Genomic DNA, 15,964 nt, shown 5'->3' on the forward strand with positions numbered 1-15,964 from the left:
AAAAGAGAGAGAAGAGAGGAAATAGTAAAAGGACAACTGGGGCAGGTGAGAGTAGATATAAAGGTAGGATGGAAGGTGTGTCAGGAACTGCAAAATAACTGAGCGCACTGCTGCTTTATCACACTTCTAGAATTGTTGCCCTCTTCCGTCAGAGACATCTCTAAAAACGTTCACGTTTGTACCTCTTTTTTTCTACCCTCTCGACAGCGGTTCGCCTGATAGATGCCTATATAACGATCAAAAGAAATTGACTATTTTATGCATTTGGCACTATCGTCTGTTTACGAGAACGTTTTCTCGAGTCTTGCTGCATTCCAATCTGCAGCCTTTATTGTGACTGTTTGTCAGAGTTTGATTGCACCGTTCCATCGTGTTCGACAATTACCTTTGTGCCTGCCACTGATCATCAAAATATGCCAGGAATATTTTCGCTTCGTATTCTAGTTTTTCGCATTGTTTGCTGTAAGGGAACACATGGTGATACGGTGTCAGGACTGACAGTTACATTCGCCTCTGACGGCCATAACTGGGGTGTTCGTATTCACTTTTGTTGCAGACCATTTGACTAGACTATTTTGTATTGATGTGATCAGAAAATGCAATCACCTCTAATGGATCTAGTCAGTAACATCCTCTCAGTACATTTCAGAGAAAATACATTTCAGAGAAATCTTTTCATGGAAAGATTTCTGAATGACTCCCGCTGTAACCCTAGACTTTACCCTAACTTTAAATCTAAAGAACCATTAGCTTTCCTAAATCCTGGACCTAGGATTCACATGATTATCCTAAGTTTTCATAAAATATACCTCTATGATTTGGTTTTCATTTGTCTGTTTGCAATTTAAAATATGAAATTAGTTTTATATTAAATGTATTGGAAATGGATAAAAGAATTCCCTTTTTAATGCATTTGCTGGGGACAAAGTTCTGCTCAGCACTGTATGTTGTATGGCCTCCAACAAAAAAACATATAAATCATTGGAATAAAAAAAAGAAAGAAAGATACAGAAAAACGAAGTAAGCAAAACATATAACTAGTGGTTTATGTCATATGAAAATGATTTTCAAGATGAATAAGGTTGCGCATGTTCAAAACTGATCATATTCTGAAATGTTGTATATCATCTTATGTTGGAGGCCTGGCAATGGTCGACCACAAATTCTACTATCGAGTATCACACTTAATTGGAGTTAATAACTGGATCCACTCAACAAGTGTCGGGCCCCATATGGATTCGGCATATGTGGTGGAGCTCTGGGCTATGGAAGAGAACCCACTGGGATACTTCCTATACAGGGGGAAACCACACTCAGGACTGCTTCCCGTAACTTGAGTGGTCCTCTGCGCTTGGAGGGCCTCAACTAAATATGTAGACTGGCTGGGTGGACTGCCCTACGGAGAAGTGAAGCTGAACTCAAAGAGATAGAGAAATTAGAAAAGGACGTTTTGGGAAACGCCAACATTAAGGAGGCAAGATCCTTAATTGAGCAAGTGAACAAACAATTTGATCAATTCACAACTATCACGGATGGAAGATTGGCCTCACAGTTTAGTAAGACAAGCGTCGCAGTCTATTTGAGCATTGAAGTAGAGAGCTTAATTGCAGGGTATTTGATTAAACTTTTGGGCTGTTGGGAGAGCAGCTTATGGTTTCGCTTTAGAGGTGGCACTATCAAATATTTGTTATGTTTCCCCTCAGGTGTTCAAGCAAAGCATGACATTCTCCCCTGCTCGTGTAATGGGAGTTCAGGTCAATCCACTTCAAACTTTATTTTTTTGTGTTTGTTACTCTCTGTGCAGAAAACGTATCTTGCTCCCTTTAATCAAGAGGCGTAATATCCCTGATTTCAGGGCAGCATTTAACATGTTGCTTCAAGTTAAAGATGATACAGGTGTTTTCCTGAGAACTGCTATCTGAGCATGCGCTTCGATGAATATGGACTACATTTGAATATATAATCTTGTAGTTCTGCCCCACTCACAGTTGATATGTTATGATGTTTTAATCATGCATTTTATGAACTGTTTTTAGATGTTTTCTTGCATATTTTATGTGTTTTTACAGTGTTTGTATGGGCTTTTATGGATACTTTTGTATCCCAATAAAGATTAACTTGATTGATTGATTGAACTATCACGGTTAACCATAAAACCTCAACATTGAAAAGGACATCAAGAACTATAATAATGAAAATAGGTACCACTGTCAGAAAGAGAATTATTTCAACACTACTAATCCTTCAACTGTAAGCAAACAATACCAGAGCAGATCTGGAAAGTGATCACTTTTCAGAGATTTTATCTGATTCAAAGGAAGATAGATCAAGGTTTAATTTTCAGAACCAATCTCAACCTTTGTTAGGAAGGGGACACAGAGGCTCCAGAGGGAGAGGGAGATGGATTCAGAATCCACCTCCGGGGAGGAAGATTGAGGGGGGGCATAATATTTGACCACCCGCAGGCAGAAGCCTCCAGAAATGTTATTGAAAGATAGGGAGACCATAAAGAGGAAGAAAAATCACACTGATCCTATTGTAACAAGGAAATTATTTGGGGCAATTAATTCACTTGCCAGCAATTAGTCCCTTATCATACAACATACAGATAAGGGGGAGGGATAGTGGGTATGCATACCATAGACTATAAAGAGGAAGTCCTAAGACCATTGAACTGTCCAGATCATTACAGGGAATTATAAGGAGATTTGAGTTTAGAAATCAGGAAAAATATAAAAGGATATGAAGGTCTGAGGTAAGGTTGGATTTCACAGAATGAATTCGATTTCCTTAATAAAAAAGGAGCAAGTGTTCCCACTATAAATATATATATATATATATATATATATGCAACACCATACACTTCTCCTCCAGGAAGTATACACGGACGCCAGGGATATTTGCAGTTATCAAATTGGTTTAATGGACTGCACAAACTATATATATATATATATATATATATATATATATATATATATATACTGCTCAAAGTCCACAAACGTACACAAACTCCACCAGGGAGACCAATTGTATCTAGCAGTGGATCTCTTTTGGAATCCATGTCACAATATATTGATTTTTTTCTCAAACCCTTTGTCAAATCAATAAAACCCTATGTGAAGGTCTCGATGCATTTAATTTATTTAACGAAAAATACTCCATTCAACACAGAAACTGATCTTCTAATGAGCTTTGAAGTTGATTCATAATACACAAATATTCCACAAGATGAGGTGATTGAGGTAAATAGAGATATTTTAAATGCCAGGGAAGTTGGTCTCACGCTACTAACAGATTTTAGAGTTCAGTTAACTAAGACTGCTTTGACAATTGTTTTTTAAATTTTATTTACAAGTGAAAGGCATAGCCATAGGATGTGCCTTTGCACCAGTTAGCAAATTTCTACATGGCATATTTTGAGGAGAAATTCATTTACAATAACCCATTCAAATCAAATATCCCAGTTTGCAAGAGATACCTGGATGATATATTTTTGATATGGAGGGTAACATAAAACAATATAGATGCCTTCAGCATCTGGCTTAATCAAAGATTACAGGATTTCCATTTTACCCAAGCAAGCAGCCATAAACAAATATTTTTGGGGGATCTTCTATCATGTATAGAAGATGCAAAAATCATAACTAATCTCTATGTGAAACCAACTGATCGTAATACTCTTACATTTCAACAGTTTCTTTCCTTGAAGGAGAACCTTTCGTATGGAACATTTCCCCAAATCTGACACAATCTGTTTCCAAGGCAATTTTCAATACTAGGACAGACCCACAGGGCACATTATGGGATCTTCCCAAAGCTATGGGTTACTTTTGATGTGGGAATTGACCGGTTTGTCAATTCAGCAAGGATACCAAGGAAATGTGGCTCAATGGAATAAAACACATACAGAAGTTTTTTAGTAATCTTTGACCATGTAATTTACGCAATAAGATGTCTGTGTCCCAAGACATATATTGACATGGCTTCACAACAGGTAAGTAAATGTATCTGCCAACATAGATCACGTATGAACTGCAACAATTTGTCAGCTCCCTTAGTCCACCATTACAATGAAATGTGTCATTCACCCAATGAATTACACTGGGCGGTCATTGCTAAAATCAATGATCATAAGAGGAGAAGTGATATGGAAACTCTATTGCACCGTTTAGAGGCTAGATTTATTTAGAAATTTGACACAGTTAAGAATGGATTAAATGTGTGTGATGAGCTTTTCAATATAACCAGTTGGTAAATCTATATGCTCCCTATGGTTTTTTGTAAATCATGGAAAATAATTCTGGATTGCCTTAAAAGATTAGTCCAGATTGTAATGTCTATGTTTATATAGATTTTTTCCTCAATGATATTCTTCATTTGATTCATGAACTCTGGATGTATTTGTAATATATGTGATAAAATGTTCTATTTTGTGTAGGTTATAATCATGTTTTGGTAAAGAGCAATACATAGTGTTATTGAATTACTTAACTTAATTCACAGTTTGAGATGGGCAGTGGTCTTCTATAACATTTATTTTATATGACATCCTTTTGACACCCTTTCAACATGGCAGCACCTTTATTCTTTTTGAATGGATTTGAACCAACGTTTATTTGTTAGCACATCACGGATTTAGATTATATGCCCACAACATCACCTTCCGGTATACGCATGGGCAGATATGCCGAGCACAGTGTAGCTCCTCCTCGGGCACACCGGATATTAAGCTAATGCTCGGAGGAGCTCTTGGCACCGGTATCCGTACTGGCTTCGATTAACACAGAATGCCATCCAGCATCCTGGAAAACTAATTTTCTACCCGCACGCCGGAGTTGATATACTTTTAGCAACATTGCTGTAGTCCTTGACTGGACGCAGATTTATTCAGAGGTAAAATTACACTTGCTAACTTTATTGTGTTGGCCAGCTTAATCAACCCACTGCCATTCATGGTATGTTATATGAATAAGGGCTTAACAATGTTTTCTTTAATGATACGGTTCAGGCAAGAGCCTTTTACATGGACACACACTGTGAATCCTGCCAATAAAGGTTAGACTATTGAGGCAAAGCATGACCTGCACTAATGATCAACATGACATAATTGGTGAGACAATGGAATGACATTTTGCACTTTATTTATTCACTTGTATATATTTTAAGAAAAACACTCATCCCGTGTGCAAGGTTTTCCTAATAAAGCATTCAGCATGAGGGATTCCTTGCTTCCACGCCTGGTGTAAAAATCAATTTTTTTCAAAATGCATTTTTTGCATATTTGTTTTTAACAGTTTTTTATGTGTGGGGCTACCTGTTATGTACATTTGTAAAATATACATCTTGTATATATAATAAGTAATCACGGCCCTTGAGACAGTCCTGAGACAAGCCAATCATAAAGGCTACAGACCTGAATGGATATTTGAAAAAAGTTATGTCAGATGCTTTATATCTGTACTGCCTATTACAAAAAGCTATAACAAAGGCAGTAGGTAGACAGACATTTTGTAACCTAGTACCTGACAGATTACTGAAGAAGGCAAGGGTTTTGAGGTTTGTTACTGCCTCTGATGCACCTTAGGGTGTAAAAGATTTGATTATGAAAATCTTTGTTAGGTCTCTTACAAGAGTTGTATATTGTTTTGCCTGCTACAATTTTTTACATTTGTAATTTTGTGCGTAGCAGTTAGCGGTGTGTGAATGAAAGTATTTTTTAGATTTTGCCTGACTTGTTTAGCTACCTGCCAGTCTCTTGTAATCAAAAATATTCATATACACCAACAGAAGGAGTTTGGGTAAGCACATCTTCCGCCACTTGTCTGCTTGAGTATCATTCACATTCTATTTCTGCCCAGGTCAATATATAGCATGGGGCGATATGTCAGCCCACTGCAGCCACTAGCTCTAGTGCCCTCTAAGTGACTACCTTTGGAGAGTGCTTCAGTGCCAAGGCTTGTGCACCATTCACTTTAGTTTTGCATTTTCTCCTTTATTAGGTGCTCCATCGTTTATTTTTTTTAAATACATTTATTGGAGCACCTGCTAGCTCTCCCGGCAATGTTACCTTGCAACTTCTTTACAGCTCATTCTATCTGCACGGCACCGCATCCCATATTGCCACTCCTTCTATACTGGGTGGCCATTTTGAAGGGGATTGTCTTTAGTGTATCAGTGTTTTACCATTCCAAGATGACCGCCACATTTAGAAGCAACATGTCAGCCAACTTGGATGTCTCACAGGCTCGGTTTCATTTTTCCCTAATCTTAATACCAAGCATGTACCTGCCACATTTATGTAGTAGTATGTTTCCTTTTTCTACTTTTATTATTTTAGTTTATCTTGCATATGCTTGTTGAGTATGTCTGTGAGTTATTCTGGATGGATTAAGTGGATGAATGTAAGAATGAATCAGGGATAGACTAATGTGTGGGAGGCATGAGTGCAAGGATGAGCAACAATGTACACCTATGATGAGGTATTCAGCACCTAAACTCATCAGCAACTTAAGAGGCATGTTCATAATATGGACTTCTTCTGGTGTAAGAAGTAATATACGTGTATTTTAAAATTAATTTATTCGTGGATCTGTTATAAAGTAAGAGTCCATTCTGTTTTCTATGAGCTCGTAAATTATCCCAATTAGACCATTCCTACACCAATAATTTTATAAGACAGTGGTACCTCACTGGTAACACGTCTAAACTTGGGGCACAGAGATCGATGTAAAAGGAATACAGTTGTCACTGGAAAGAAAAGTGGGATGAAGGGGTATTATAAAAGAGTCCTTAAAAACCAATCTTGCTTGATTCATTCCATTCCCATCCGAACTTTAAAAATAAATATATATATACAATTATGCAAGTCTTGTATTGTATGTGGGGATTTCTAATCCTGCATATCCACAGCTACTAAAACAATATGAAAGAAGTAAGGCTAAATACGGACATAAAATGTGTATTTACCAGACTGACTCAGTAAAATGAGGAACAGTCAAGAGCCTTGACCAACTAAATTGTGCACACAGAATGTACATTTCTTGGTGTGGAGATACATGGATCCCTCACTATGGACTCGGAAAAATATCATAAGAGCCACTGGAATTAAGGGGCAGAGGAGGAAACAATTATGTGAAAGAGATAACAAAATTAAGGGGAAAGAAAATACAAATTATATGGTATAATGAGACTTTTTGTGGCAGTATTACTTCATTGCCTTGTCATTTGTACAATGTTAACACTGTCTGGACAGAGGTTGAACATCATTGGTGCCTGCCACTTCGCTGAAATAGGTGTGGAAGCATTTTAGTAACTTTTGATCCACTAGGGATAAAAAAAAACACTTTTGGGGGTAAAATTAGCAAATTATGTAGAAGATGATGGGTTATTTGGCAAATGTGGTAAATCCATAAATATGCACAAAACTCCGCACAATTTCATAAATACATTGGTCCTGTACATCAATCATTTCTAAAATATGCGTCAAACTGTAAACATGTTTGAGTTGACACGATGCTCTTTTTTCACATTAGCTAATGAGAGGTTTGGCTGCAGAGGCCCAAGCTGCAAAGTCATCTCTCTCCAGGAAATAATCCAGCACTCCGAGGGGGATAGTTTACTCAATTTTTATTTGAATGAGGGCATCCACGCATTCCGGCTGTCACACGCAACCTTGTTCATATATATATATATATATAACTCTGTGCGTAACAAGTAAAATGTACCTGCACCCTCCATGGATTCTGAAGTGATGTGCATGTCGTAGGCACAGTGCTCCCCTGAGGCAGAATCATGTTCTGATTTGTTCGCTAACGATGACTGACCAGAGCCAAGAGCTTGTCCGTTTTCCAGTGACCCTTCTTCGCTTGTTACGGGAAGCTCCCCATCTGTGAAGAGAAAACACAAGGGTGTTAAGAAGCAACAAAAAATCTTTGAATGATGAGCTAGCTCATAAACCTTTTCTTAAAATGTTGAATCTTTCAGACTAAGACGGCTTACTTACAATTCATGTGAGAACATCAATGCTATTTTTTTTAAACTCTTTTTATTAACAATCATCGACTTTAAATAGAAAATAAGGCACATTACAATAAAATAAGTGATTCAATCAGGCACAGACAAAATTGGCAACACAATAGCACAGTTTACACAATGGGACAAATCAAGGAGATTGCATGTCATCAGAGGCTGGTTGCAATGGTGGGGTACAGATGTTGCCTCTATAGCGATTCCATGGCCCCCATATCGAGGACCACTTCCTGGGGCAGCCACGGGCCACATAAACAGTCTTCTCACGGAACATGTTCCAGTCCATGTTGGTCTTCCAGTCTTTCAGCGTTGGAGGGGCAGTTGCCCCCCAAGCCTGGGCTATGTTCCTTTTAGCCACCATAAAACCAAGTGTGGCCCATTGTGTTTGGTGAGCGTTCAGGTCAGTGGGTTCCCATACGTTGAGCAAGCAGCTACGCGCCTCTGGGAGCAGGGGGATTCCTAAGACCATCCCCACCACTCCATGAATCTCCCTCCAGTAGTACTGGACAAGTGAGCATTCCCAGATGATATGTAGGAACGTGCCCAGCTGGCCACACATCAATGCTATTTTTGACGTACAAATCATCTTAGGTAAGACTGTGCTTATATCGACAAGCTGCCTGTAAACCATTTGAACAATTTCTGAAACTCCTCCCCTCTCCAAACTGGGTTGCATGCCCCTATCCAACACCTTTTTGACTCACTTTATATGTCCCTGCCCTAAAAACCTATTTGGTTACTTATAACACAATCACAAAGACACTGGATATTACAGTTTGCTACTCTTTTTTCAACACACATCTCGCATTAAAAGCATGGAATAGTTTTAAGCAGGAATTATAGCACATGAAACACGGATGCAAATGAATATAGTATTTCTTCATACATATTTATAATTAGGCTTGTTTATCTCCTTTTATAACTCTCCTTTTTCCTTGTATGTAATGTTCATCTGCATTTATTGTTTGCTTCTACTTTTATTTTTTTCTTTATGCAGTATATATGTACATGAATGGAATTCCTGTAATCCTGTAACAAATAATACTTAAACAGCCTTGAAAAAGCCACAGGTCTGCACGCCATTGAGGGGTGAGGGTTGGTCTAAGTTCTCTGCTGCCTCTCAATTAAACAGAGACTTTAATTTGTTTTCCAGTGCATTCAAATAAACTTATGTGACAGCAGAATTGTATGCTTCCCCTATACAGAAAAGACCTATCCAACAGCGTGCATGCACACACGCACTCTCTCTCTCTCACTCACATGCTCTCTCTCTCTCTCTCTCTCTCTCTCTCTCTCTCTCTCTCTCTCTCTCTCTCTCTCTCCCTCCCTCCCTCCCTCCCTCCCTCCCTCCCTCCCTCTCCATCTCTACATCCTGGTTATTGGTTTTGCAAGTCTCCCTTTCAGACCTGGGACACATACATCCAAGCAGCAGTGGGAATGAAGGCTTCTTTTACAACCATAAATCAGGTACAGGAAAGCCAGCAGCAAAGCACTCTACCTATGAAACAAATATGGCTGCAGCAGTGTAAACTTCCTCCACACACAGGACATAAAACCCAGACAGGGCATGGCTTGCTTCCATCACACAGAGCAATGAATGAGGTGTGGGCAACAGCAATGGAAGCCTCAAAAGCACATCATATATTACAGAAACTGTACGGACATGGGCACTGCAGGCTGATCTCTAAGGGAACCATTACAGCAATGACAGGAACAGTGCAAGCTTTTCTAATTCACAAAATAAGCGAGAACGTGTAAGCAGCAACAAGCTTCCCTCAGAAGCAGAACAGGCACAGCACAGGGAGAAGCAGTGTAGGCTTCATTCACACACAGAACAGGAACAGCATGGGCAGCAGCTGCACAACCCTACCTCGCACAGGTACACATCAGCAGGCATCCCTCCCCAGAGGAGTGTAAACAATGACTACTTGGGTTTGAGACTGCATACTGTGAAGCATTTCAAAGCATCTAGAAACATTACTGCATGAGCCAGCTCGCAATATACTCCCCGTCACCTCAAGCTTATTACCATTACACATAATAATCATGTATGGAAAATAAAATAAATAAAAAAGTATCTGGATATCTGTTTAGAGTCAAAAGAAGAAACTATCATTGATCTGAGGGTTTTAAATCTAGAGAACCTCGTGCAAATGTTTTAGATTTAACAATTAAGGGGTCGATTCACAAAGGTGTACATAAAGTAGTGTTCCTGCAGTTCGACTTTACATAATCGTGAAGGCCTTTGTGAATTGCCCCAAAATGTCTAAATTTAAATAAAATGGGGCTAATCAGGGAATTTTCATATATAATTAGGACAAATAGAAAGAACTGTGCCCTCTTTTCATTTTTGCTAATAGGGAATTGGACAGTTTGGGGGCGGTTCACAAAGGTACTTATAAGTGAAATAGTACTCATGTAGTAATACAACCCATACTCTTATTGCCTTGGATAAAAAAGCTTTGTCTGTAGGCAAATAGTTGTATTTTCATTCTGAATGGTTTGCAAAATATATGATTGATGATACAGCTAAAACTTTAAAAGCCGGCACTTAAAATGGGGCCAGGGTCTGCATGCAAATGACAATGTGATAGGTGAAAGCAAAGCAAGTGTGATCTAACAAACACACAAGTGTACCATTTACTAAACCAATGCCGAAGAATGAAATAAGTATAGAAGAGAATATCTGAATTATAAAAAAGCCCAATCACCTGTGTTTAGGGCCAATAAATGGTTAGATTAATGCCAGTCAGCTATCCATAAAATGATATCTAGAAGGCGAATATGCATTTATTGCTGAGTAATTCTATGCCATAAGGGCATAATTACACAGTAGTAAACTTCACACCAACAGAGAGAAGATGGCACCATGACAGTCTGTTAACGACAGTCGGTTAACGCCCACAAATCCATGAGCCGGTGCATACATTTATAAAGTGTTCTACACAGCGCCATGCTGGATTTGCTTCTGCGAAGATCTTGGGTTAAGCCTCATCAAGCAAGATTGTTTTTGTGCAGGGAGGGGTACCTTCCTGCACAAAACACTCCCCTGAGGGATTTTTCTCTTTCTATGTGTGCTGCAGAATGCGCTGCGATACGTTACTCTGGATCTATTGAGCCACTCGGGGCCACACAAGGGTGCCTTGCAGGGGGCCTTGCGTGGCTTGACAAATCACATCTTAGGCTTTGTGTCGCTTTTGCACCATATGCGTGGTGCAAACGTGATGCAACCCCTTAATAAATATGGCCCTAAATCTGCACTTGTGACTAGGAGTCAACTTACAGCAACAAATGCACTACTTTGTTGTGCGCTGGGCCTTCTGCTTTTTCCATTTGTTAACTTCCTTTAGAAGTGAAGGTCACGGAAACAGACTTATAAAGGTTGAAATTTAAAGGTTCATACATAAACTATAGAGATCAATGAGAGAGAGAGAGGAAAAATCAGTGTGGGGGCTAGTTCACTTCCCCTTAAATAATATGTTCAAATCAAGAAGAACTGGCAACACACTCTGGAAGCTTGTTGTTTATGTGGGGGGGAACCAACCCTTTTTTTATGAAAACCCTCACCCACCAACCTAGTTGGTGGCATGCTTCATCATTGATTCCCACCCAAGGTGCCGAGTGCACCTCGGGTGTGCTACAACACCTGAATTACAGCGGAGCAGGAATTTATGTGTGCAAAGTGGTGTGATGAAGGTGATGTTAAAAACGGTCTATAGGATCCCTTGTAAGTTAATTTTTAATGATGGGCCATTTGACAGGGTTAAAAACTAGAAAAGGCGGATATGTGTAAAGTTTACTGTTAAACCTCTGATATCCTGGCAATGGGTCTACATATTTCAGCCAGACTCCAAGGTGTGCTGGCTTTCTTCAGGACCTGTGTGGCAATGTGTGATAAAGAACGTGATGGTCAGGTGTGATTTACTTGGCCATAAATCGTGAAAAGTGCCGCACACACTAAGGTGCGGAAAAGGAGGGAGATTATATCCTCCTGGTGCTGCTGTAAAACTATGGTTAAATCGCCTTGTACAGAATAAATCCTGCAACGGGGCAGGACCTGTAGTCACACATTCATCAAGGTTCTCTGCCCTCTGCTCGAACCTATTGCGGCCTTAGAATCGGGATTCTATAGTTTTACAGCAGCACCAGGAGGATATAATCTCCCTCTTTTTCCGCACCTTAGCGTGTGCGGCACTTTTCACTATTTATGGCCAAGTAAACCACACCTGACCATCACGTTCTTTATCACACATTACCACACAGGTCCTGAAGAAAGCCAGCACACCTTGGAGTCTGGCTGAAATATGTAGACCTATTTCCAAGATATCAGAGACTTAACAGTAAACTCTACACATAGCCACCTTTTCTAGTTTTTAACCCTGTCATAGGGCCCATCATTAAAAATGTACTTTCAAGGGACCCTATAGACAGTTTTTAACATCACCTTCATCACACCACTTTGCACACACAAATTCCTGCTCCGCTGTAATTCAGGCATTGTAGCACACCCGAGATGCACTCGGCACCTTGGGTAGGACCCGACGATGAAGCATGCCACCATCTAGGTTGGTGGGTGAGGGTTTTCATTAAAAAACGATTTGTTTCCCCCCACATAAACAACAAGCTTGAAGAGTGTAAGCCAGTTCTTCTTGATTTGATCATACATAAACTAAACTGAACATTTCAATTTGAAATTATTCCATGTTACTTACAATTGATACGCATGTTTTAAACTATAAAATAGCCAATTACAAGCCCAGGTGTCAATACAGAGCTGGGAACATGTGGAAGTGACTTTAACATTCTTCTACATCATGCACAAATATGCTCCACAGTATGGACTCTGACTGACAAATATTGGTAGAAGGAGAAAGAAAGACTGTTGGTTGGCTGCCTGAGAAGGTGGCGGTGTATGTGACACACATTCATTGCGCTATATTATCTTCAAAGTAATCCGCGTTGCACACATTTTACCGTGTCCAGCCTGCAAGTCTATAGCTCAATTGTGTCGAAAACCAATGTCAAAAAGCATGTGATGATGAGGTGACTAGCTTTTTGGGGGCTAATATATTGACCTACATGTGAAAATACCATGCTTGTTGAGCTGGACTATTTATATCCACAATCGGCTCTGCCGTTACTGTACTTAGCTCAGAAAATCTCCCCAAATTTGTTGATTGTTGGCCTATCCACTCCTTTATAAGGACAGCCGGTGTTTTTTTTTCCAAGAACGGCATCTAGAATCCTTCCTTATTCAAAAGGATGAACAAAAATAATCAAAAGGTCAGAGTATGAAATAAACAGCTGTTGACGCTTCATATAGATAGATGTATTGTGCAATCAGTAAAATATTCCATCAGAACTAATGATATGTGAATCATCTATGCATTTTCAAGACAGCAGATGCAGCACAGCATTTAGATACTTTCACTGCCACGAGACGGTAGGGAGCAGCACTCATTTGTCTATTTTGTTAAACATCACAGGTCATTTACAGACAACGTAATCACATCAAAAATACTATTAGATTTTCTCTGAAAGACTACGCTCTTCTGTGCTTTCCATTACTACCTTCATAAGGTTGCAGCGGGGGCTGTCGACAAACAAACATAGGGCTCATAATGGTGGTTATATCACAAAAAGAAAGGGGGGCCAAGGAGCTATTTAAGGCCGAGTGTCCTTGCTCCTAATACATACATCCAAACCAAAAAGGGGACACTGTTCCTACAGCAGGGTGCAGAAAAGTCACCCACGCTTAAGGGTGCAAAAAGTCACCCGTGCAAAAAAAAAGGGAAGAAAAGGTGAAAAAAGTAGAGAGAGAGAAAAGACATCCTACGTGAAAAAAGGACCCATTAGTGAGATGGAAGGCCACTTATTATCCTCTGATGCTCCCACACACCCCAAGAGGTGTCATGCCTCATCATTGGGCAGTTGCTCCTCGTAGGGCTGGCGCTGCAATTCCCTACGGGTCCCCCGAAGGGTCTCTTTGTCGGAGATCTTTTAAAGGACTGTCGGATGGTGCATGCGGGTGTGTGGGGTAAGGGTCCAAATGAGGGTGATAAGAGTGTGTGCAATGTGATGAGAGATTAATAAAAGGTAGACATGCAGCGAATGTTTACTTTGTATACCCATTGCGGATATACTGCAAAATAAAATCTGGCCCCACAGGCACACTATGCCCGGGAGTCAAGGGTCAAAGGTCGACATGTTTCGCGTCTATGTCGCCAGAATGGTCGTTGGCGCTTCTTCAGGACCAAAACAATAAAATGTTAAGTGCACGTGAAAAATAATTTAAAATGCCCTCTAAATCAATCTGGGCGGAGCAGTCACCTGTATACCTATAGTATGGCTACAGCTGCATGATGAAAAAGGCTCCCGATCAATACCTAGGAAAGAAAACAAATGACAGATATGAGCATCAGTAACGACTTGATGTCTCATAATGTGCCACTACTGTGTGCACTTTGAAAACAAAAGGCAATGAGAAAAAGACAGGCTCAAGAGACATATATGCATATTCAATGAGGACCTGACCCAGTACGATGTCACAGACAGTGTCTTAACTCATATGTAAACTCTGTCATCTATACTTCGTATACATGATATCTCTCGTGGCCCTATATATCTCCACAGGGGGTACTATGCATGAAGAATCTCAGCAGCTGCTAATATGGTCCGAGTGTTACACCCCCTAACAAAGATTCTAAAAGAGGGCTTACCTCCCACTGCTAAGAAGGTACCTCCACTAGCGACGGCATGGGAGCCCGCACATTACCGGGCTGTAAAAAACAAATACAAAAATAGACAGGCAAGTGTAGGCACAGATGCAGAACACAGATTATTCTGAGCAAGGGGCTCACAATGTCCAAATCCCTTCGCAAACTAACTACTTACAATGTCACTGGGGTGCAGCCTCTTCTACACCTACCCCCTCCATGCGTCTGCCGAAAGTAAGCAGATATTGGCAAGACGCGGTACTAATAAAGCGATGAAGTCAGGTGTCCGGGCGTTTACCCTTTCCGGGAAATCTTCTCGGAATCAAGCATAGAGCGCATGCGCGGGTGCAGAGATGAAATGCGCATGTGCAATCATGGAGATAACTACTTCCCAGTATCTGCGCGTTAGCTAGTTGAGTGGCAATATACTTATCTGGGCAATCCTCAGGCTGAAAGCGGTGTTACCAGAAATGCCTCAGAGTAAAAATGCCAACAACATATTTCTAAATTTGCTCGCGCTCAATGCTAAGTTAGTACATTAACGCGGACCAATAGTACAAATGCAGGTCCCACGTTATTGTATACACATTATAATTCCAGGACTAATCCCCGTGCTGTATAAAGTATGGGAAGAGTCTGAGTTACTGCTGCCTGTGTTACTGCTGCCTGTTTGCGAAAAAATGTAATTAACTGAATCCGGTCAGGTGAGAAACGTAAGAGGAACTAAAGCGGTTGCAACCGAGGCATACCCCAAGGCTAATACCTTCTCAATTTCACTATTAAAAGCAGGGAAAAGGGGTTACTAACCCAGAGTCCCGCCGTAGTAAAGATGCCGAGGCGGAATCCAGAGACAAACCCCCAAAAATCAGTGTAATAATGCCTCTTGTACCTGTGGAAAGGAAAAAAAGGAAGAAAAACAGTGGTAATGGCCCTCGGCTGTGCCGCCGTACTCAATTATATCACAAGAAGAAAGGGGGGCCAAGGAGCTATTTAAGGACCAGTGTCCTTGATCCTAATACATACATCCAAACCAAAAAGGGCACACTGTTCCTACAGCAGGGTGCAGAAAAGTCACCCACGCTTAAGGGTGCAAAAAGTCACCCGTGCATAAAAAAAGGAAGAAAAGGTGAAAAAAGCAGAGAGAGAAAAAAGAGATCCTATGTGAAGAAAGGACCCATTAGTGAGATAGAAGGCCACTTATTGTCCTTTGATGCCCTCAC

The 15,964-nt window shown here is 40.2% G+C and overlaps 1 protein-coding gene across 5 annotated transcripts in view; it reads right to left on the reverse strand.

Annotated features, from left to right (window-relative positions):
• The window catches only part of PHACTR1 (phosphatase and actin regulator 1), a 1,250,807-nt gene that overhangs the window by 190,807 nt on the left and 1,044,036 nt on the right, over positions 1–15,964 (reverse strand). For all 5 annotated transcript variants that reach the window (XM_085606075.1, XM_085606079.1, XM_085606078.1 and 2 more), the window contains one exon: positions 7,725–7,886. In XM_085606075.1, coding sequence (XP_085462201.1) covers positions 7,725–7,886 — 162 coding nt within the window. The remainder of the gene's footprint in view (positions 1–7,724; positions 7,887–15,964) is intronic.

The sequence above is a fragment of the Triturus cristatus genome, chromosome 5_1 (genome assembly GCF_964204655.1).
Source record: "Triturus cristatus chromosome 5_1, aTriCri1.1, whole genome shotgun sequence".
Taxonomy (NCBI): Eukaryota; Metazoa; Chordata; class Amphibia; order Caudata; family Salamandridae; genus Triturus; species Triturus cristatus.